Below are 24,510 nucleotides of genomic sequence, written 5' to 3' on the forward strand. Positions count from 1 at the left end.
CGTCACCGACATGCTCATGACTTGTGCACTCGATAAATACCTAATTAAAAAAAAATATAAACATAGTAAGACACTTTTTGCATGGATGAAATATCGGAGTTCGCGTCACCGAAATGATATTTTTAGAAGTATATCTGTAGCTATTTCTTTGGCTATGCAGCTGACATTTTATACAACATTAGTGCTGTGTAAATTGAATGGATTTAGTAATATCGTTGAAATAGTGTTTCTGTTTCGTTCATATATCATTGAAAAAAAATTTACAAATAAATTGAAATTAATAATAATATAACTAAACATAGAAAAAGAAAAAAAATGAAATTAATTAAATAGATAATAGTTAAACTAATAATAGTATTACTAAGCACTTCTGAATCGTCACTTTATTTCTTTTTAAATACTGAATCTACCATATGTTTGGAAAAAGTAGAGCTCGGGAGAAGAACATACAAGAAACTAAACGGCCACTCTTTTCAATCAAATGTCTCTCTCTCTCTATCCGTCAAAATCTCTTAATAATGGCTGCTATATATAAAACAAATTTTGTTAGATACTGCATCCAATATATGAACGGTGTTCAAAGTTAAAAGCGTTTTAATTTCAAATATTTCATAAAAAGTACCTATAAAAGAATAAATTGTATAAATATAAATTATCTTATATTGGATCCTTTAGAGCTTGAATTCATTGTTTGTGTAAGGATGATTCGTGACTATGCTGGTCGTGATTACTATCATAATAATTAGTAATCGGGTCCAACAAATACAATAATTTATTGACTATTACTATGAGAGTCTTGTATGTCATGTTCTGATGCATCTTTTTCTATATTTTCATCTAAAACTGGAGTAATATTTTTTGCAAGCAACGTGAGGTAGATATTGGAAATAAAATTTGAAACATGAAATGAACACTTTTTGGAGGTTTCATTTTGTTCTGGGAATCACTCTTTCAAAGCTTCAGCATTTTACAAAAAATTGTATAGTTCATTCAAGTCAAAGTGACGGCACATAATTTTTTGTTTATATCTTACATATTTTTCTGATTTTCTCAGTTTGCACATAATGTGGTATCATTTATCATCACTCTTAAAACTTCTGGATTTTCCAAAAAAAAAATAAGTTCATGAAAATCAACGTGATGTTGCATAGATTATTTTTTAATCTTACACGATATATATTTAACTAGCTGAACCGACAGACGTTGTTCTGTTCAAAATTAAAAGAACACTAATTAATTAATTATCTAAACTGTCTGTCTCTGTCTCTTACTGACAAACAACTGACAGTTATTTCAAATAACGCTGGAGCTAAAGTTACATTAAATAAGTTTAATAATGATAGTTGTTCAGTTTCTTATTTTTTTAATGTATGAACCTTTCACGAAGTAATAGAAAATTTTACAACAAAACATCAAACGACGACCCATATAGCCCAGTGGTTAGTGACCCTGCCCACTGAGCTAGAGGACACGGGTTCGAACCTCGGTAGATGCAAACATATGATGAATATGCATGTTTGTTTCCGAATCATGGATGTTTATTTGTATGTTTAACTGTATTTCGTATAAAATATATAGTTCTCTTGCATCCATAATACTACGCCTAGTTCGGGCCAAGATAATTCGTATAACACTGTGTCCATATTATTATTTAAAAAAAAATGAATGAATTCGGTAAATCTGTTCTCGTGTTATATCGTGACCAGGTGAAATAGGGGCTCATTTTTATATATAAAATATTTACTCAAGTTTGCACATAATGTGTTATTATTTATTATATTTGCAAAATGCCAGTAACAGGGTCGCCCCGCGGTGCCGTCATGAGCACAGAGGAAAAGTTCCGCCGTAACAATTTCCATCCCCAACCCGTCATAGAAATAATTGGCAAGTCCTTCACGATACAAACTGTTGAGTGGCTGAATATAGAAAATAAATACGTATTATTTTAAACAATAAATTTGATATTAACTGAATTTTTATAATTATTTACTTGGTCGCTCTTGTTACAAAGGTGATGATTTAATAATTTGTATATAGATAATTTATACGACTAGGTAGAGCTCTTGCTGCTAGACAACCTGTTCTCATCGGCCAGGTTTATTACTTTAGTGTGCGTGACAAGCTACGTCTAACACTATGTTATGTTTTTAAAGTGATGACCCTCACTTCTGGGATTAATACAAAATAAATCTTTTGTGTACGTCTAACACTTTTAATTTGTATGTCACTTTGGACTAGTGTGCGTGCATTGCTTAAAATAGAGTTTAACTGTTAACTTCAATTTTTTTTCGACGTCTTCTCAGCTGTCACAGTCTACCAAGACACATAATTAATGATCTAATATTTTGTATTACGTATTCCAGAAAGAGGTTGATGAGAATATGAGTGTGATTATATTATATATAATTATAATATATAAATACATATTTATTCATTTTTAATTAAAATGACCAAAAATGATTTGTAAAACGAAGAAGCTGCTGTAAATGTTGATTTTAAAAGTGTGGTAAGGAGGTTCTTTTCCCAAGTGGTGGTAAATGCAAAAATAAAAGATAACTTTTGACATACCTACATCATTTCGACCTATATGAATAAAGATCTAATAAAAGATAAAATTTTGATTTGATTTGAAAATAATATTCTGTAGCTACAACAATAATATCAAACTAGAAAACCTCCGATTTTCTGTGAAGTTGCTGTTTTTAATAGTTTTTTTTTTGCTTAAGGTAGGCGTAGACAAAACCGAATGAATGAATATTTATTACACATTTCATAAGCATTTGCAATAATAGTATTGAGCTGGTCAACTAATCAAGTGAAGTTACTTTTGCTAAAAAATAGTTTTATAACGAGCTACAATCTTTTCTATATTTATATACTATATACATCATGATATTATACATTTTCATTAAGTCTCCTCGTAATTTTCATACGAATAACGCCGGAGGTAAAATAATTTGCATATCGTATTTATTTTAACTTGTGACCCTTCCGAAATTAATCTCATCTATGTATAGATCGTACAGCCTCCGGAAAAGGTCAACAACCCCCACCCTTGTCGTCATGCAATCAGATTTGAATATTTAGTCCCTCTTCAGTGCTTAAGTATTCGAATTTTTATACTAAGCGTTTTATGGATTATGAATTTCTGAAACTTTTAGGTATTTATATATTGTATTACAAAGATAATTCTAATAAGTTATGAGTGATACCGTTTGAATTATTATTTACATTTAAAAGAACAGATTTTTAAAATTTTATCAGTTATCTATGTTGATGTGGAAGTGTTAGTACTCACAAAATTAAAAAAATACTGTCTTTTACTAAATATTGCGCTATCCAAACATGCGTTTAAGATATTACTTCTGTCATAATACGATACCCAGAATGATTATATCCCTCAGATGGTAAAAGTTATTTACACGATAACAATAGAAATAATATTAGAAGTGATATACAATTATGGATTGCTTGTACAAATGACGAGGTAATTACGACATCGTCAAGATAGCAAGGTCACCTGAAGACACTTGGAGAACAAAAAGGGAAGTGCAAGTGTAACTAGAGTGTAACTTCCAAGGTCGTCTCACACCTAGTCTAACTCATACTAATGCAAGTCGCCCCCACACTCACACTGCCACAGCCACGTGTACGAGACCCCTATACATGGTTACCATAGCAACGCAGCATCCTATTTCCACGCCCACAACCCCGGGGGCGAACTCTCAAGATATTACGCCCTACTTCGTCCGCATTGGTGAACTAAAGGGGTGTACGCTCCAGAGTATTGCTTCGCTAAACCGTTCTTGTGAAATTCCATTTTGAAAGGAAATTTCGTGACATCGACAGCAAGCAAGATTATTGGAACGAGCGAGACTCGGAAATAGGCAATAAAAATATACACGTATACAGCTCTCGGTAATGTTAAGTCAGCCCTCGACTGCATTCGCAACATTCAGCCGGCCGCTCGTTAACAAACCTATTCAAATTTGAAGTATTTGTCGATTGAGGCAACATTTCTCGCGTCCTACCGCCACGAGTTCCAATTAGCGACTGGAGCTTGTCGTTGTCGCTAGCGGCTTGAGTGGCTGTGACGTCACGCGGCTTTCATGCGCCTTCAATAACTACCCTCTTGACGTACCTTCAATAGCCGGCCACTCCACCTGGCCTTCATTAGGGACCTTCTCAATACACGTGCAGAGCTGAAAAGACGCGAGCCTACTAATTTCAAAAAACGCAAGTTTTAACGAGTAAAGTTGTTTAGCTAATAACTAGCGCTACGAGGCCGTCGTAGTAATTGCGTGATTTAATTTTTTGTTTCATCATTATCACGGGGCTGTCGCCCGAACAAAACGGCTTGGTCTTTTGTTAATGGCCGCTCCCGCGCCCGCGTCCGCGCCATAGACAAATCTTATTATGGAAATATTTTCAAATTAAGAACGCGCTGTGCTCCCGCATTATGTGTCTCGGCTGTCATCATTGTCTATGGGATCTTTTTGTTAGTCCTCGCATGTCGAGGCTTTTCGACCACCGTTTCGGTTATTCTATTCTTTCGTTTTTTATCCACTGTCCCGGGCTTGAATGGAGGGCTTTGTTTGCGCGTGTTTTATTATTAATTAGTGGAGAGTCTTTGTTTGTGGTAATTATTGTCTTAATAAGCAGTTCCTGCCCGAATGGAGCGCGGCTTCGACGGGTTACATTTAATTGGAGCGAAAGATATTTTAATTTAGTTTATTCAAAAGACGCTTAAGAATTTCAATAGTCTTTTCTCATATTCTATTTTGCTCATTAACTTAGTGGTAAATATTAAATTGCCGTTTTGCATCAAAAAAATCAAATACCTGTTTTGTTAGGTGAAATAAATTTATTTAATCGAAATACTTACCCTTCTCATCCATACTTTTCTACCATCTCAAGGGTAGAATAGATTTTATTTCCATATAAAAATTGTTCTAATCGCAGGTAAAAGTTGCAGTCGGAAAGGGCCAGGTCTGACGAGACTGATTACCTACAATCACAATCCCACGTCTGTGGGTTCCTAATGTAGGTCCTTAAAAGAGTTTCTCGACCCGATTAAGATAGTGCGTTATCATGGCATTCATATGCAGGCAGGCAGGATATTTCATCATCATAATCATGGTGAAGATCAGTTTACTAGTGTGGGCTGTCTGCGAATTTCATGCCATTACTATTCGAAATTAAGTGATGAAATGAAAAGTGAAAGATATCTACTGTTATATCACTAGAACTGACGCAGCTGTAGAGAATTACACGCAGAAGTTATTATTACTTATTAAACTGTTTATAGATAAGCTTCGCATTACGGCATTGCAGCGTCTGATCGTCAGCCGTTGCAATGTTCGCTATAGTCCGACAACTTCCTGCACGACCGTTCCACGGAGGGACAGACGGTGGCGGGGACGGAGTACTGATACATCAGCGGGTGGTGTTGCGAGGAAGGGCAACGCGTGAGACTGCCGTAACCCTAATCCCGCGCACGAAGTTGTCGGACTGCAGCGATTATTGTATGGAATTAATTTAATCACACATGACAATTTGCCCCAAACTCCCTTCATTTCACTAATTTTCAAACTTTTTTATTTTACTGATTTGATGCAAATGGTTCAATCTGGGTATGCTAACAATAAACCACATCGCTAATTCCTTGGTAGCGAATCGGCTTCGACCATCACATTCAATAAATACATCCTCAACCAAAGTGCTTAGTCTTCCTCATATCGAAGTTCAACTACTAAAAACGACTGTTTTGTACCTCTATTATTTGTGAACTAAATTATTTTAGTTCAGTGCAATGCATTTATAAAACTTGAAAGATTCTATTTGCTGTAAAATTTGAATGTCAATCTTAAAATCAAATTTAGAACTGAATGTCTTGCCTGTAGAATTTACTTTGCTACTATTTAGTAGGTAAGTAACTTCTAGAAAGTGATTTGGAGTTGAAGAAGATAATAAAGCCGCTACAGAAATCAGAATGTTGGGATAGTTTGGTTATTTTGAGAGAATGTATGAAAACAGATTATCTGAGAGAATTTGGATAGGCTTAGAAAAGGTAGGCCTAGGCGGTATATAAAGATCTGAATAGCGGCCAGGTAATGAGAACCAGCAATAAGAGAGCTTTCTTGAAAGGAAAATTGCAAGTGGGATCGTCTACTATTAAGTTTCTATGTAAGAAAGTATGAATATGTATGTTACATTGCTACTAAATTGAATAGGTAAGATCTAGGTGCTTCAGTCATTGTAAAAGGTATTCCTATGGCATTGTATTACGACACCCTTAAGTACCTTCCAGGCAACTTTGAAGCATCCCATTGCTTAACAAACATTCGCCAAACAAAACCTACAGAATCAAGTGAAAAACGTAATTAATTAAAGCCTACGTGTCATCCGCGATACTGCCGTTTATTTCGCATAATAAAGTGGCAAAAGAAGACCCAGTTTAATTAGAGGTGGCGAAATAAGGTGCTTGGGACGCGCTTGGATGGCACTCACCGGCAGTCATTTTGCATAATTGGGTGGTGGGTAGAATGAAATTTATACGTCGGGCGCCAATTTACTTGCTAATGACGACTCTGTACCCCCCATTTCGGTTTTGTTCGCTTCACTATTTAGCGATTCGTGTATTTTTTCATGGAGCTAAATTGGTTGCATGTAATTGTATTGAACTCTCGAGGGCTCTGTTGTACCATTCTTGTTTTTTTATTTCTCGTTGGGGTGTAATCGTCTTCGAATTTGTTGACTTATTTATCTACTAAATTGATTTTAAATACTTTATTAGTTTCATCAACTGAAAAGCAATTTATTTTGGAGCATCTTGGTAGTTTTATAGAAATCACATTGCCTTTTTAAACGATTTTTATTATTTTACCTATATCGTCTATGTTACGGAATCTTTTAATTAAATTTACTACTTTTAAGGCTGAACCTGCTAAAAAATATTGAAGCTATTTTAACGATATATAAACTAAATCAAGGTGAAGCCTAAGTCACTAGATAAATAAGTGTTTTATTATTAATATTAATCATAAATAGCGTTGTTATATTTTTTTTATAATATGTTAATTTGATTGTTCCAGGCGAGCAAAATGGGCCTCCCAGCCGGCGGAGGACTTTCGCTCTTCTGTCCCGGTGGAGACCTGGGTCAACCTCCACCAGCTCACATGGGCATCCCCCCACCATACCAACTAGATTCTAAATTAGGTAAGTCATAATGTAATTATTTTATGACAATAAGGTGCGAGACGAGCATCACGTTCAGCTTATTGTAGTTAATACACCCTGCCCATTACAACGCAGTGCCGCCTAAGATTCTAGAAAAACCCATAAATTCTGAGCGGCACTACAATTATGACAAGATGTTAAGTCTCATTTGCCCAGTAATTTCACTAGCTACGGTGTTTTTCAGGCTGAAACACAATAATGCTTACACATAACTGAAAGGACTCTCCCACTAACTAGTCTTCATTTTCATTCAATATTATTATCTATATATTATCCATGTCATTCAATATTATAATATTGTCATCAAAGAACTCTTAACTTATAGTTCCCGAAATATTTTTTACACGTCGTAGCAGTCAGTTAAATACTTTATACTAGGTACCACAACTGATAAAAACAGGCCAGGTTTAATACTTTGGTGTTCGTGACAAGCTACGTTTTACACTCGCGATTTGTATGTCACTCTGTGTAAGTGTGCATGCATTACTCAAAATAGAGGTTAACTGTAAACCTCACATTATTTCTAAGGTTTCACAGCTGTCACAGTCTATCTAGACGTATAAATAAACTAAGTATTAGAATTTGATAAGAAGCAGCTAACTAGCTTCTTTCCTAGAAGGCGCACCTATTTAATATTTTAAAATATTTTGTTTTTCACTTCAATGGTTATAATATTATTTGTTTTATAATTGTTAAATATATTTCCAGCGGCGGGATTGGCGCGGACGCCGATATACCCATTCCCTGGAGGTACATACCCTTACCCCATGCTGAGTCCGGAAATGTCACAAGTGGCGGCTTCTTGGTGAGTTTACAATGAGTTACAATGGTAATAACATACATAGCGTCGATTTTCAAATGTATTAAAAGTCATCAAAAAAAAATTATTTCACCCTGCGAGAACTTTTTCTTTCTGTAAATTCTAGTTCATCTCATTACAACTGTACAATATTCAAAAGATGAGTAACGATTAATGACTGTATATAAGACGATCTTGATGCACGGTGAGCAATGTAGACCTAGCTTGTTGCTGGTAGTAGCCCAGGCAATACAGACACTGCGATGCACGACGTGGCGTTGACCTTTAAGTGTCCTTCCTCCGTTGACCCACGTGTTCGCGGAAAACCTTATTAGTAGCACGGTCCTGTCATGGTCGCTACCCTTTTTTTCTCGATGAACATAATAAAGATTTGGATATCCTCTCAAAGATGTATATTTCGTCTATTTTATCAGGATAACATTTACTTTCTTACACAAATAAAACTGACAAGAAAACGCTCTTTCCAATTGAGCCAACCGTTCGAGTGACGTATCATAAAATCTTGTATGTGTTGTGTTTGTGTTGAACAAAGGTCTCAGATTGTGGTTTACTTTCTTGTGTAGTGCAGGTTTTGTGTGCAAATTAGTTGAAGTAGAATCGAATGGTGAAGCATGAGGTGTATTTGACATATTAGCTGACAAAGCAATATTTATGTAATGATTGGTCGAGTGTGAGGTGTGATATAATTAACTCCTTCTGTTTTATTAATAAACGCAATGTAAAGTTACTTGGTGTTTAGAATTACTTCTCCCTGTCATATTATTCTGTAGTGACAGAGGTAAGGTAAAGACAAAAAGATTTTAAATTTGGAATAACTTTACTTCGCGTTTATTAATAACACAGTCAATGTTAAAGACAATATGGTCGACGATATGAAATCTGGCGTCGTCAGTTATGTAAATGATGTTTACATGTACATTTTTTAATATATGTTTTTGTTTGTTTTAGCTATAACGATGTGATATATTGCAGGCATACTCCGAGCATGTACCCCATATCCTCGGCAGCCAGTGGGTTCCGCAGTCCGTACCCCACCTCGCTGCCCATTAGCACTTCTAGTCTATCAAGGTGAGTACTTCTACATCACCAGTTCACTACTTCATCTACGTCTCAGATCCTTGTCACTCTCAAACTGCTAATAATGCATTTTGCAAGACTTTTCTTGCACAGCCACTTTGTTGAACTAATTACCGACAACTGTTTTCCTGATCTGATGCGACTTAGGGAACTTCCAGAAAAGAGCATACTCCCACCTCAAAGGCCGACAACGGATTAATTCTCTTGACACCTGATGTTATGGATGTCCATGGGCGACTGCCCCACCACTCTCCCATCCCGTGAGCCTCTTGCCCGTTTATATAATAAAAAAAAAGATCCTTAGCTTTACTCGGTGACTAAATATGTATTAAAATATGAACTATAAATTTAATGTTGTTCTTACATTCGAATGATTCTAATTTGCATATTATGTTGCAATACTAACAAAGTACATATTCCATCAATCTTATCTTACAAAATAATTTATAAAATTATAATAATACAATTTCTCGCAATACCCACATTAATATGATGACAAGCTTTGATAAACATTTTGTGTTATACAAAAATATATTTGAATTTTCCTTTTATAAAAATGCACCGTGCATTCTTTACAAGACTTGTACATAATTATGTTATGTAATAAGATAAGAATTGTAAATATAACAAGAATAAGTATTGCTTTTTATTCATTTTGTGCTTTTTTAAAAGTTTTTTTTTGTGTAAGAGGAGGACAAAGGTACGAGTCTCGTGACGTAAAGTGATCACCGCCGCCCATATTCTCTTGCAACACCAGAGGAATCACAGGAGCGTTAGTGAACTTATAGATAGGTTTAGGCGCTTTTTTTGAAGGTACCCATATCGTATCGTCCTGGAAAGGAAATAAAGCTTGCAATGACTTGATTCCTGTCATACTGATAATGAATTCAACCTTCGCACGAACCGCCACAAATTACGATATGATCCCCACCACCTGGATATGTGGCGTTTAACCACAGTACGATCTTCAAGGTGCTCTCACTATCTGCTTAATAGACAAGATGGAAGGAAGAAGATTGTTAATACAAATTTTGAAGCTAATATGGATATAATTTTGGATAGAGCAACAAAGATCAAACGTTACCAGTATCAGAATGCTGGCGCGGTAGGTATCCGAGAACTCCTCCTTCTCCTTGTTTCGTTTTCCTCATTGCTGAGGGTGTGTACTCCACGAATTATTATCCGGGTGATCGCTTTCCATTTGTTACGGTTAATATGCATGCTCTAACGGATCAGACTCCTGCCTCTCGGTCGCTAGCCTTGTATTTTCCCTGTGACCAGAAGTTTTTCTAGGTTGGACGCTTTTTTCCGCTGTAAAGCAGTAATGTGCAAAACATTACTGTGTTTCAATTTAAAGGACGCCGTAGTATGTGAAATTACTATTTCGTTGAGAATGTTGGGTATTTCAAGAATCCTGAGCACTGCATGGCAATGGACAGGGCACATAGCTCGACGGACAGATGGCCGTTAGGACAGTAAAGTCCTCAAACGGCGACCACGTATCGGAAGACGTAGTGTCGGTGCCGATACACAGCACTAATGTTGCACAAATACGTCAGCTGTATAGCTACAGATATACTGCTATAAGTTTTGCGGGACGCGAACTCACGAGATTTTGCCTATTCAAAAGTGCCCAACGCGGCTAATGAAGTTTTCAATCCAAGAAATGAAAAAGCATGTAAATAAGTAATATTAATAATCACTTATTGTCCACAGTGAATTATATCGGTTCTCGCCGACGTTGGGCGCAGGCCTGGGGCTCGGGCTGGGTCCCGCGCTGGTGCCGCCCCCTTCCAAGACTGACATCTTCACACATCATTCAAGGTAAGTTCTAGTTCAATACTTTAATAAACATTATTATACATCTTTTACTTTGACGTGATTCTTGCCGGCAAATTACAGTATTAAAGAAATCGCCACATCTGACTCGTCATCCTTACCATCACCATCTGGATGTGTGGCGCTTAACCACAACTCAATCCTAGGGGTGCTTTCTTTATAATTTTTTGTAATGAAATGAAAAAGGTTTTTTATTTGCGTAAACTTTTAAAAGTGTTTGTATATTTTGTTGTTTCTGTTTTAAATACTGGCATATAGCTCTTGAATTATAGTTGCCAAGAAAAAAGGCGGTACTACCAATATATCGCGCTCTGTCTCACATTCCATAAGGGATGACATTATAACACCATGTTTTATTGTAGATTGCAATATTGACAGTGAACCAAACTTTTTTTTCTGTGTTTGATAAGTATATTTGATTTATAATTAAATCTGATGTTTTGTTTAAATCTGATTTAAATATTAAACCTAGTTAAAAAGCATAAGTGAAAAAAAAATGATAATTATTAGTGTACTATGCATTATGTGTCTTATATCACAGCATTGTACATGTTTCGCATCAGGTCACGTTTTGTTTATAATTGACATCGGACTTGGCAAACTATACTAGTCAAAACAAAATAAGGGCCACTTGATTATTTTGGCCTCGCTAGCGATAATTTATTTTTTATGCATTCTCAAGTAGCTGATAATTTATTGTGGTGGTTAAATAAGGTAATTATTTGTTTACACACATTTTTTGAGCATTCCACCCGCATAATTGTTTAAAGTGGGTAGTTTAAGATAATTTATTGTAACCACTTGATTCTACCCGATTTTAAGACAGATTTCAACTCAGTCAAATTGAGGAATCTCTCAGGAACACTGTAAGTTTTGTTTGACTAGTGGCTGAATTAACATTTAAAATAAGTTAATTTTTATTATAGTCATTTAAAGCCGAGAATTCGAAGTCATATGGACTTGCTAACCGTAACTAGGGCCGTAACATTGCTTTAAGAAGGCCATTCGCAGCGTTCTGTGGCGTTGCAGCTGGGTTTTTCCCGGCGAGCGATCCAGAATGTTTGGAATCGTTTTCAAGAGACTAGGAGACTATCCAGGAGACGGGGATCTGGCAGAGTTAGAGCAACTACAGAATAGGAGGACCGCTACGTGCGCTTGACTGCGCGTAGAGAACGCTGTATAACAGCCCGTTCCTTACAAAACCGTTTGCGGCAGGCGACCGGTACACGTGTTAGTGATCAAACTATTAGAAATCGTTTACACGAGGACCAGCAGTTCTCCAGGAGACGCGTAATACGGATACCATTAAGACCACTTGGGTCATCGTTCAAACCGATTATCATTCACAAGGCAGCATCTGGCGTGAGATATGAATGATTGGAGGACAGTATTGTTTACGGATGATTGCAAAGTTAATTTTTTTAGTGATGACCGTCGCATTAGGGTCTGGAGGCGTAAGGTGAGCGATTTTCGGATGCTTGCATCCATGAAAGTGACAGATTTGGGGGCCCCATTGTTATGGTATGGGGAGGAATCTCTATGTCAGGCAGAACCGAGCTGGTAATTCTAAACGAAGGCACAATAACAGCTCAACGTTACATCGAGGAGGTCATAAGACCCCATGTGGTCTCATATCATGCGCTCATACAGCTAGGGCCACCAGAGAAGCCCTAGAGGAGGCTGGTATACAGGTGTTGGCCTGGCCTGCAAATAGTCCGGATCTATATCCCATTGAGCACATGTGGGATTTACTGAAACGCAGTGTTCCAAGCCCAAACCAACCCGTGCACAATGAAAGACAGCTAATAAACGTTCTGAAATCAAGCTGGGAACAAATTCCTCAAGAAACAGTGGTACACCTGGTGGAGAGTGTACCTTCTAGGCTTCAAGAGTGCATTAGTAATCGAGGACGGCATACTAGATATTGAGGAAAGTCATAAATCAACCAACGTTATATGTTTTTTTTTTTTTTCAAAATTTTTTTCCTGTCTAATTATTTTTGCGAATATGTTAATTTTTTAGAAAAAGTGGAGAAAATTTCTTTTTTTAATGGAATGCATCATTATTTTATGCTATCTATATCTACAATAAAAATCAATCAATTTATCCAATTGAATCATTGATCAACCTTTAAACCTCAAGAATTCTTGAGAATACTGTAAAAACGTGGTGGCCCTTATTTTGTTTTGACTACTATATAAACGCAGCAATTTGAAGAAAAAGATTGGATTGACAATGGCGGTTATTGTTTATCAGTTGTATGGTTGGCATAAAAATGAATAATTTTTGCATTTAAAATGTGCCCAGTTTTTTATAATCTTTTTGGCGATTATGTTAATTAATTGCAATATTTAAAACAAATAAAATTAAATGAGAAAAACGTTATTATTATTCGTATCAATTACCGCTCAGCATCAGCTTAATATACTTCTCGTCTCGTCCCTTACTAAAATAAAAAAATAATTTACTCATCAATGTACAGACATTACAAGCGAGTAGGTAAGTATTAATAACATAACATAAGGCTGTCACGTACAAGTAATATGTATTATGGTAATTGATCCGTCCGTGAGTTTGTCGTGTGCATTACTAATTGTAACGCTGTATTGTGAACAACCCCTTAGATTTGACGTCAGATAACTTCGTAATATTGAATGCTTTTAGTCTCGTTTTTTTAGAGAAATCCGTTACCGTATTTATTAAAATAGTTTAATTTATTAATGCCTTTCAACTTAACATGTATTTTTTTGGTAATTCAGTGCACCTATATAATATTATGTAATATCTCAAGGGGACATTGAAGTTATAAAATCATACACACAAAATCCTATACATATATATAAATTAAATCACTAAAAGATTTTTAGGTTCAGACTCCAATGAACATTAATGTTATACATTTTACAATCTACTTATCATCGCATTCTTCGCAAAATTTGGGCTAAATTAGAAGTGACAGATTCAATAGCTGTTCACAGCAAATCTATTCTGTGGAAGGGTAAATTCACTAGTTTTGGCTGTACTATTTTTAATGTACTTTTTTGTAGATACTTTACTAACTACGCAAAATTTTCTAAGTTATATATGTTTTTACAATAAAAAAGCAAGCATGGATATATGGCATTCATTCTTTGTCAAAAATTAACCAAAACAGAATATTAAAGTTGACGTAGCGATAAGTACAACTGTGACCGAATTACTTTTTATTCATTAAAGCGATTTTGAGTGGAGTTGAAAAAAAATATAATTGTGATTAAATTGTTCGTACACCTGTTGTATTTTGATTAATTTTTCGTTAATAATTAATTGATATTGATGAGATACTGTCTTGAGGCAGCTGAGTAATGATTTTAATAACTTTATATTATTATCAGAAGATGAGTGTGTCATTCAGTGGAAGGTGATTAAGTCGTTGACAACAATGATGTATTGCCGACCTGAAAATATGACCTACATTACATGTTTTACCAGCGAATCTTTTTGCATTTTATAACCATTCTTTAGATTATAATATGATTGGATGTTTTTTTTTTATTGATAATAAATCGTAGTCTTAAAGTAAAATAGACACAATACTTGTATTGTATTGAGATATAAATACGTGTGAAATTTTTCATATAATATCAAATATTTTCCACTTTTACGTGAAATATATGTAATATAATATCTTATAATGTATAGTATTCACCTGACCGGACGTGCCTGGCTAGAGCCAATATTCCTATTCTGATCGAGGAATATACTGATTTGTTCAATTTTCTCAACACGTTGATCTACATTCGTTTCATATATTTTTATTATCTAATTTCTTCTTTCCTGTGTATGTCTTACCGAACTGTTACATAATATATTAAAAAGGTAGAGTCTGTATCCATTAGAGGTATACTTGAAGCAGCTCCGTAGAGCTTTACGAAATTGTTGTAGTGAACAAAAACAGTCCATTACTGTAACATTTACCCTACCTTAAATTTTGTTCATATCTTCATAATACACTGTCGCATGCTTCAAAATGACAAATTACTTATGCATACGCGATAAATACGTACAATTAGTAGTGAAATATCACAGAGGCATATGTCCCGGCACCCTTGGCCGTTATCGCTACATGATCGGTGGGGTAACCGTGTAATAGCGGCCGATAACATCGGACCGCCCCGCGTATTTATTAACTGTTTCTAAACGCGGGGGCGGGGGATGTTCTTATTGTTAATATGTGGAAATGTTGTTATTAAATTTCCGGTTTAATTTCAGAATTTTTAAAAATAGTCAATAAAAAAGAAAATCCGAACTTCAGTCGATTTCACGGCTGTTTATTTAAAATGAACAAAAGAAACGCTTCATTACTCCTACGGAACACATATTTTATGGGAAAAAATAATATTTTTGAACATAAGGATTCACGTATATAGAATGCCTTTTGCACGGAAACCATGGACGTACCAAACCAACTAGCAAATACATATGGTTATTTATTCTAGAACCTTGTCCTGATTTCGCTCAGGATGTATATGATGTGACAAGTACTAAAATGTTATGCAAAACAATGTCAATGTCGAAAGTATAATAAAATATATTATTAACTATTTAAATCTATGTAATTAAAGTAACAATCTTACTTAGAAAGTTTACCCTGCTTTTGCCTCAGACTACTTTTAAATACAATACCTAATTATTTTGACGTAAAATAGTGAATATCGTGAAAAATATGTTAATTATATTATAGTACATGACGTATGTTTTGAATATTCCCACATTAGCTCGAAGAATTTCTCGTTGCAACTGTTAATAAGTTAGTTCGTCCGAGTTCATAACGTTAAATAACCGTTTTTATTTTATTTGTAGTTTTTTTTCGAACACAAACTCAGAACGATATCTTTTGCTTTTAGGTGTGACGTCATCTTTTAATTGAAAAAGTTTCATTATTACTGCTGAAATTATTAACCGTTAAGAGACAATCTCGTAAAAATACGAACCATTGGTCTTCAAAGTAAATAGGTACATTCTTACCACACTTTTATTTTTTAAGTTCACTTTCGTTCGTAAACAATACCTCACTATAACTTAAGCAAGTGTTGAGTCTACTAAATCTCAAGTGACAAGCTAAGTGTCTGCGGGCACAATAAAAATGAATATTCCATATGAAAACGAGTCGATGGCCATTTGTAACGTTACACCTTTCAACGTGTCACTCGCTCCCACAGACGCTCGTCCAGACTTGCGCGTCACTCAAACATTATCGCTGCTTGTTGAAGGCGGGGCCCCATTGTCAGCGGGCAAATATTACTCATACAGTTCGCATGTATTGAAGAAACACAGTAAAAGAATATTAGTGTTACAATATTAGAGGAACCGAATAGGAAGCGATCGAAGATTCTCGAATCTTAGCCTAGCTTAGTAAATCAAAAAATAGTAGGACGGGTCCTCCATCACATTCAATACTAACAGTCTCGAGGCGCTAATTAAGCTGTTTTATCAATCTTTTGTTATAATAATTATAATATTGTCTTAAAATACAGTAACACTTCAAACTAATATGATACCTAAATGGGACTGAGAGATAGCCGCGATGTTCGGGTGTCTTTCCTAATAAAAATTTAAAATTGCACACCTAACAATGTATTAATTATTTTTGTTTAATAATGATTAAACATTCATGAAATTACACTCTCAATAATAGAAAATCTTGATAATTAAAAATATACAGTTCTATAATAGATTAAAACATCCAAAACTTGTAAGTTTTCTATTTGCTGTGTCGTAAATATATCGAGAGGTGGAGACTACGATTAATTTAATGGTGTCGAGTGGATGTCTTCCGTTCTGTACTAAATTATGAACTCATTCTTATTTATTTTAGTTTATTCACAATATTGGATTTTTAGCTACCTAAAGAAATGAAATGTATAAAAAAAGCTTCATAGCATAGCTTTCTTAGTGCTTTGATTATTTGACTTTCAAAAATATTCATCGCACCCAAAATATACAAATAAATCGTACTAAACTTAATATACTTCATAAATATAAATTTAATTTTCTTGAAGTTTAATTTAATTTAATTATCTCTTATGGGACTTTTTTATTTTTGGCCCTGGGCCTTAGTATTAAGTATCTAAAAAGGCTTGAAGATATATAGATAAATGTGGTATGGCTACCACAAATAGCCGTATTTTTTCCACTAGATATCAGCGCTCATTCCTCGAAAACAGAACTTAATATTACTAAAAACATTTCTCAAGATCATCTATGCTTTGATTCGTGTTCCTAAAATAATTTCAAACAAGCAACATGGGATACAATGTTCCTGTATGTGAAGTCCTGCTCGGTATTTCATCTGGATAGCCCTTACGTTATGAAGGGAATCCAATGATACATTCTATACTCCGCTATCAGTGGAACTCCACAAAGTACATAAAGGTCCGGGTACAATCATGTAAATAAGCTGCCGGTGGAGAAATTTAATTAAGATGATATATGAGACGCCTCAAGCTAACGGGTACACTCGCGGACATAAGACGGCGCGATAACGCTCCGACCACCTCGTGTAAGCTACATTTATGACGTGTAGGGTGACTACTTGATGGTTGGTCATGCCAACAATCTTTACTTAACTTAGTTAAAGTAATACAAAACAGTGCAGTTAGTTATTTACTCGGATTCGCATGTTTTTTCCCCTGAATGTTGCCTTTGCTCTTTTAGTAGGTACTATAATAACAAAAACGGACCTCAAACTTAAAGTAATTATGTAAAGTACGAGTCATTAATAGCCTAAACATATGGTTGAATTTGGTCCGACCCGACCGGTCGCGGTCCGGTACCGGACATAATCTGGAAAAAATCTGGTAGTAATAATAATTTTGTGCGGTGGACAATGCGATATACCATCAAATATGGTCCGAAGCGCGTCCAATGGTCCGGCCGTACCAAATCCGGTCATGTATATTTATAGCTTAACATTAGAGTGGCGTTTATTACAATTAATTACTGAAACTCTAAATAAAACATTGCAACCCGTCCGACTGTTTCTCTATAAGCTAGCTGAGTGTGTATTATTATTGCTATAATGACAAGAAACCATAAATTGGCGAATTTCAAAATGGCGAAATCAATATGGCCGAAACTTCTTCGACTCCCACTCGGTTCGAAACGGTTTTTCAAAATACATTGATGACAATTGTACGAATGGTCGTGAATATGCAACTGGCGAGCATCAAACGGGAATCCCGCGACACTTAACCACCACCACATCTCCTCGATGTAAAGTTATATTAATTCATTCATTCATCAACGTGAACACTTTATAAATCAAATAATAATAACAGCCAATTAGTTACCATAATCGTGTTAGAATATGTTTTAAAACGGGAAACATTAATCGAGTCTATTTTGGATTGTTTCAACGGTTTTTCTTCGTCTTGGTTCCTTTTTTAGTTCCACATAAAGGAAGTTGTACATTAGTTTTGTGTGTTCCCAGAAGCCATTTAATGAAAATTCTATATTTGACTTATTCTTGAAACAGTTAAGGTTAGGTTCACGCACTGTGCTATGATATACAACTTAGGGCGAATTTGACCAAACTGGCTGAATTTTTTGCTATGCTATTCTAAGATTAATCCTCATTTTGCATTTTACCAACTACTAACATAAGAGGCTCAGAATTATATAACTATTCGAGAATAAATATTAGCACGCATGACGCATGTAAAATAATATTTAGGGAAACGTATAACAGTTGTGAGAGCAGAGATGGCACTTGTCAACTAACGACCGTTTTCAATAACCTATCTATCCTTACTTTAACTTACTAGAGGTAGACAAATTTATCCTTTTACGCTTACTTACATTTCAATAACCTATCGACAGATAGCAACTATTAACTAGTAATATAACTATATTGGACATACCTAACTATGGATAGATAAGATCTTGTCACTAATGGCCGTTTCCAATATACTGTCTACAGATAGAGATAAATTACTATCTTCTTCTGTCAGTGGTCGTGGTCGTCACGTCGAGGTTAGTGGCCTGTTTCACAATGCGACGCCACTCGTAGCGAACTGCCGCTCTTCTCGTGCATTCATACAGAGTAGAGCTTGCCTCACTTGGTCCGTCCACCTCATCGGAGACCTGCCTCTTGGTCTAGTGCCCTCGACTCGTCAGTAATTAGCTGTCAATAATCTGAAGCTGTCCCAATATACCTACCCGATAAGTCATTCTAATCGCCTTATATTGGGAAGAGTGAATTGCAATTTTCATACAAACTTCTATCGCTGGTAAGCTATACGTCGTCCCATTAACAGACAGCGAGTACGGATAAGATGAGTTACTGTCGATAAGTTTATTGGGACAGAATAGTCACCAATAGTCACGATTTTTTATCTCAAGTAGGCCACAACCGGAGATAGACTCAATATTGGGAATGGCCGTAAACGGTGCTAACAATATATCCGTTACTAGAGATATGTTATTGAAAACGGCCGTAAAAGATGAATAAAAATAAACTGTCGGTTTTTACATTCGTTCACTCTTAGTTCATCATTCACTTTTAAAGCACAGTATAACAAAATCGAGAAAGCGTACTCCGCGTACGTTGGAAAAACGGAAACGAAAATATACTAGGTACAAATTCAAGGGGTTTTATCCCCGGAAAAAGTTTCAAAATTAATCAGGTTTTTGTTCCCGACAAATTGCTTCTATAAGAATAACTTATATCAATGAAGTTTTGGAAACTGAATGCTTGTTGTAGATTTTACTATAAATATGCCTATATAATATTATATTGTAGATAGACGGTATACAGTAAACCCTTGCAGTGGGTAGATACGGTTATAAACACGGTGATATATTATTGGTTCTATTATTGGCTAGTGGATGTGCACAGGAAGTCGTTACTCAGGATGCTAGTATCCAAATATTAGTCATTTTGTTCACGATCGCTTGCTCACTTTTACAACTCTATATATCTTGCAGAACTTTTATTGCGAAATGTTGCGTAGGATCATCTATCTTTATAAATTAATATGGCGGTAGTTTAAGATTTTCTTACATTAGACGCGTAAATCTATATGGCTTCTTGTGATCCCTCTGGTCTTGCAATTCCAAGCGGTTTATTTCATTTTTAAATTATATTTGATTAATATATTATTCTCAAATCATCTTAATTTCTTGCCACTTCTCATTAAAACTAAATTTTTCCGAAATGGTGGTGTGGACTTAAGGAAATGAATTGTTTTTTTTCTTCTTTCTCATTACTAGCAAAAAAGAAAATTCTTCAAAGATTGAGAGTGGGTACAATTTTATAAGTTAATTGTTTAGTTGCAGTAGTTCAACTCAATACACAATATTGGGTATTGTATTTATATGTACCGGGTGTGTGCGGACCGGAAACAGGTCTATTTCTAACCGGACATGCGCTCGCGTGTTTACCGTCGCGGTCGTCTGTATGTCATTAACGCCTCGGCTGTACGACCGCCGAACGTTATGTATGATACATGTATGATGCGAGCCGGTGTAACGTGCACTAATAACAACATGAGCTTGATGCTTTTGTAGGTTTCAATGCATACATTACAGTTGTTTCAATGGTTTTTCTGTCTTTAGTAATTTGAAGTAGATTGAAGCGGTATACGTTGGTGAAAAAGAGATAGCAAGTGCGTAATTGTTATAGAATTATATTTATTTACCATACAGAGTGACAATAACACATTGCAACAACACTTGGTAAACTGCGTGAAGCTACATCAGTTCGTAAAGGGGCTTTGACATGGGGATAAGAACTAATAAGAAACTCTCAGCCCATCTTTTAAGTCATATATATAATAATAACTTAGTACTATTTAAAGATATGTCTTTTCCTCTTTCATTCGCATCATCCCTTCATGTAAGTTTTTTTTTATTCTTGGTACTAAGTTGACTGATATTAGCAATTTGTATGAGATTGACCCCTTCCAGTAACCAATGGCGCGACGCCTGCAGCTTTAGTCAACTCACGCCATCTATTATCTTAATGCATGCACAACAATTAATAATATACAAATTTGTAATTTTTATTTTCCAGATCGCAAGAGAAAAGCAGTGGTTCCAGCGACAAGCCATCAGACGGTACAGCCAGCACAAACAACAAGGATCAAAATAAGAAGCCTCACATAAAGAAACCACTGAACGCTTTCATGCTCTATATGAAGGAGATGAGGGCTAAGGTGGTAGCGGAGTGCACGCTCAAGGAGTCCGCGGCGATCAACCAGATACTGGGACGACGGGTAAGTGACGTGTTTGAATATGATTGGTTACTGTTACTGTACCGTCCGCAAAAAAAAATCTTGATAACAGAACAATAAAGATGTACACTGTACCGTAAATTTTTTTGTGATAACACCAGCCCATAACAGGAATATTGAACGGCTTCGTAACTGAAGCCAAAATGGCAATTAAATTTCCATGGTGGTTTTTTGACGTATAGATATTTACATGAAAAACATTTTTACTCTTGATGATAATACATAGAATGTTTTCAACCAAAATGAGAATCGAATTTGAGTTCTTAGCTCAAGTTATATTCATTACTGAGCCTTTTTAACAAAATAAAATTGAAATGTTATGTTTATTTGAAATGGGTATTTTTCATAACATTTTTATACAAATTTCAGTTATATGTAATAATTTCTTTATGCTAAACTAAAACAATTTTGTATTCACACCAATGAATACAGCAAAAAGTTTTATAAGTTATTGTGATATTTCATACATGTTGCAGGAAATAAACACGCATTTCATAATTACTTTGATGCGAGAATCAACGTTCAACAAAATGGTTTTAAGTTTCCCAATTTCACATTTGATACAAATAATTTATATTTTATACGAACTGTGTCCACACCTGTAAAAACATTGTGATTATATTCCTAGAAATAATGCTAATGACGGTTCGTAGTATCTTGTTAGGAATACGATTCGTGACGTATCGATACCGATCGTGTAAACATTCTCGACTTCGGTTAGCAAGACAATAACGTCTACCGCATCGTATCAAAGATCTATTAGCGTCTTGAATACAACCCGGTTACATTATCTCTGGAACTGGCGGCGATGACGTCACATCGTCGCTTTGTTACGGTGCGCAAAACAAGCATCAGAATAGAATATTATTATTAATAATTAAACTACGATTTATTTAGTCAGTACCTATTATATATTGTAGTAAACGTGTTGTGCTGTGATGCTGATTATTATTATTATTATAATGATGAAAATTCAATGAAAGGATATGGTTTGAGTAAAAAATAATTTTATTTTTCTGGCAGTATTTTACCGGCACAGAACTAGAGAAAATATAGACCTATTAACAACAAAAGTTAAAGCGTAACAATGAAATTCAAAAGCGAAGTGCTTTGACATGTACCTAACGATAATGAATCTGCAAACCGTACTGTTAAAGAACGAGCGCGAGGGGGTGAAACGGAAACGGGTGGGAGCTTCACGTTCTAAAGAGATCCAGAGATAATGTGGCCGTGTAGTAATAAGTAACACGATTAGTATGGTTATCCACCGAGAAACTTAAAAAAGGAGTCTGCCCACTATATCCTATATCACTCGCCAAACTTCATGTTCGCACTGAAGTTTGGCGAGTGAATAACTAGTTTGCGCCGGTACATTCCGGATTTGCTCTTCCGCGGCCCTATTTGTTTGTACTGCGCAGCTATTCGTAGGAACGTCGGAGCGATCTGGAAGTTCGGCGAGGTGTATACCAGTATATGACCGAACTAAATTAACTTTTGTCTACAATACCCGTAATCAGCATACATACATTTGTTGATTATATAAGCATATTTAAAAAAATTGTTTTATTACTTTACAATTTTGTCTTAGTACTAAGTACATATTTTAATAATATGTACATATTTTATGATAATTTTATTTTCCATTGGTCATAATGGCAAATTAATTAATTTAATTTACACATATTTTATATAATTTAACTAAAATTGTTGTAAACTGTCAACAATTTTGGTATGCATATATTCCCTAGTGTTGGTGTTCTGTTCATGGCGCGCTACCGATCCGGTCAGTGAAAAAAACGGTCAAAAAGTGGCTTTAATCTTATAAACCCAAACAATATTTTTTGTATGTCACATTCCCAGCACCGTAACGGTAAGATAAGCGTGTAGTGGGCACGCTCCTTTAAGCTGAAACACAATCTTATTCCTAATGAGAGCAGCCGTGGGGAGAACGTCCACGGAATGTAATACCGCTCCGAGTGAGTCGAGCTCGCACGTAATTTAATAACTATATGCAGTGGCACTCGTTGAGTCGCGAGGAGCAGGCAAAATACTATGAGAAAGCAAGACAGGAGAGACAGCTCCATATGCAGCTATATCCGGGTTGGAGCGCCAGGGACAACTACGGTTACGGGTCCAAAAAGAAAAAACGGAAAAAGGACCGCGGTCCTGCAGAGCTGGGAGGTATTGGACCGTCCGAGACCGAGGGGCGGTCGCCCCGCTTGTTCACTCGCTTCACCCTTCCGAACCGGCCGAGCGGGCCCCTGACCCTCGCACTCCCACTAACATTCCCGGAGACCGCTTGCCATCCGGCTCCTAACACGACTAACGACCGGCCGGTCCGTGCGTGGTCTGTGATCCTGTATGTGAGTGTGCGTGTGTGCGTGTAACTCATGTGTTAGCGGCGGTGGCGCCTGTGCTAGAAAAGCGGCCGGAACCGTTGCTCGAGTCGGCGCCGGCGCGGACGCGTGACGAGGTCGACCCGTGTCGCATCGGACCCGTCCCGCGCCCGTTGCTTGTTGCGTGTTTCTGTGTATTGTAGTCGTCGAGTGACCGTGTATCACCCTCCATCCCCGAGCGCCGATAGGAAACTATATTGGTTTGATCTGTGTATAGACGCGGCGCGGCGACACCGCAGAATAGGTTCTGTGAGGAAACAATTGGCCATTCTCATTTTACGGGCGTAGAATCAAAATTGTAAACGGGGATACGCTCACTGCGGGCTGTTTTTCTAGCACCAGTTGTAGGATGAGTCGCGAGCCACTCGGCCACCTAGCCACCCAGCCACCCTCGATGTGCATTTCTCTTTTCTTTCCATATTGCTGCGTTCGGTACAGTGGCATGCGCTCGGCCGCGAAGAACAGGCCAAGTATTACGAGCTGGCGCGGCGTGAACGCCAACTGCACATGCAGCTCTATCCCGATTGGTCGTCTAGGGCTAATACGCAAAGGGGCAAGAAGAGGAAACGAAAACAGGAGACAACCGATGGAGGTACTGCCTTACTACGACCGCAGCCATTTCTTCCCTGCCTTAATTCCTGAATCTGGGCGACGACTTGCAATGCATTTTTCGATAATTACGAAACTCGGTCTCCATTCCCGCTCCCGTCCACACATGGCCAGCAACTGACGTCTCGCCGTGGAGCTTGTCACTCCCGCTCATTGCAAATGAGGTCAATTAATTTAGGATTAGCTTGAGACGTTGGTTGCCATCCTGACCCCGCCTCCTCCTCCTCTCATTCCTCCCCCTCTCCCCGCCCCGTCC

General features: G+C 36.5%; 1 protein-coding gene across 6 annotated transcripts in view; it reads left to right on the forward strand.

The window, feature by feature from the left end:
• Positions 1–24,510, forward strand: part of LOC126970087 (protein pangolin, isoforms A/H/I/S) — a 179,284-nt gene that overhangs the window by 149,231 nt on the left and 5,543 nt on the right. For 2 of the 6 annotated variants that reach the window (XM_050815806.1, XM_050815809.1), the window contains exons 5-10: positions 7,095–7,218; positions 7,948–8,044; positions 9,008–9,127; positions 10,853–10,960; positions 21,030–21,231; positions 23,265–23,430. In XM_050815806.1, coding sequence (XP_050671763.1) covers positions 7,095–7,218; positions 7,948–8,044; positions 9,008–9,127; positions 10,853–10,960; positions 21,030–21,231; positions 23,265–23,430 — 817 coding nt within the window. Of the gene's footprint in view, positions 1–7,094; positions 7,219–7,947; positions 8,045–9,007; positions 9,128–10,852; positions 10,961–21,029; positions 21,232–23,264; positions 23,431–24,083; positions 24,238–24,510 lie in introns of all 6 variants that reach the window. The other 4 variants (XM_050815807.1, XM_050815810.1, XM_050815811.1 and 1 more) reach the window with 3 other exon arrangements.

Source organism: Leptidea sinapis, chromosome 20 (genome assembly GCF_905404315.1).
Source record: "Leptidea sinapis chromosome 20, ilLepSina1.1, whole genome shotgun sequence".
Taxonomy (NCBI): Eukaryota; Metazoa; Arthropoda; class Insecta; order Lepidoptera; family Pieridae; genus Leptidea; species Leptidea sinapis.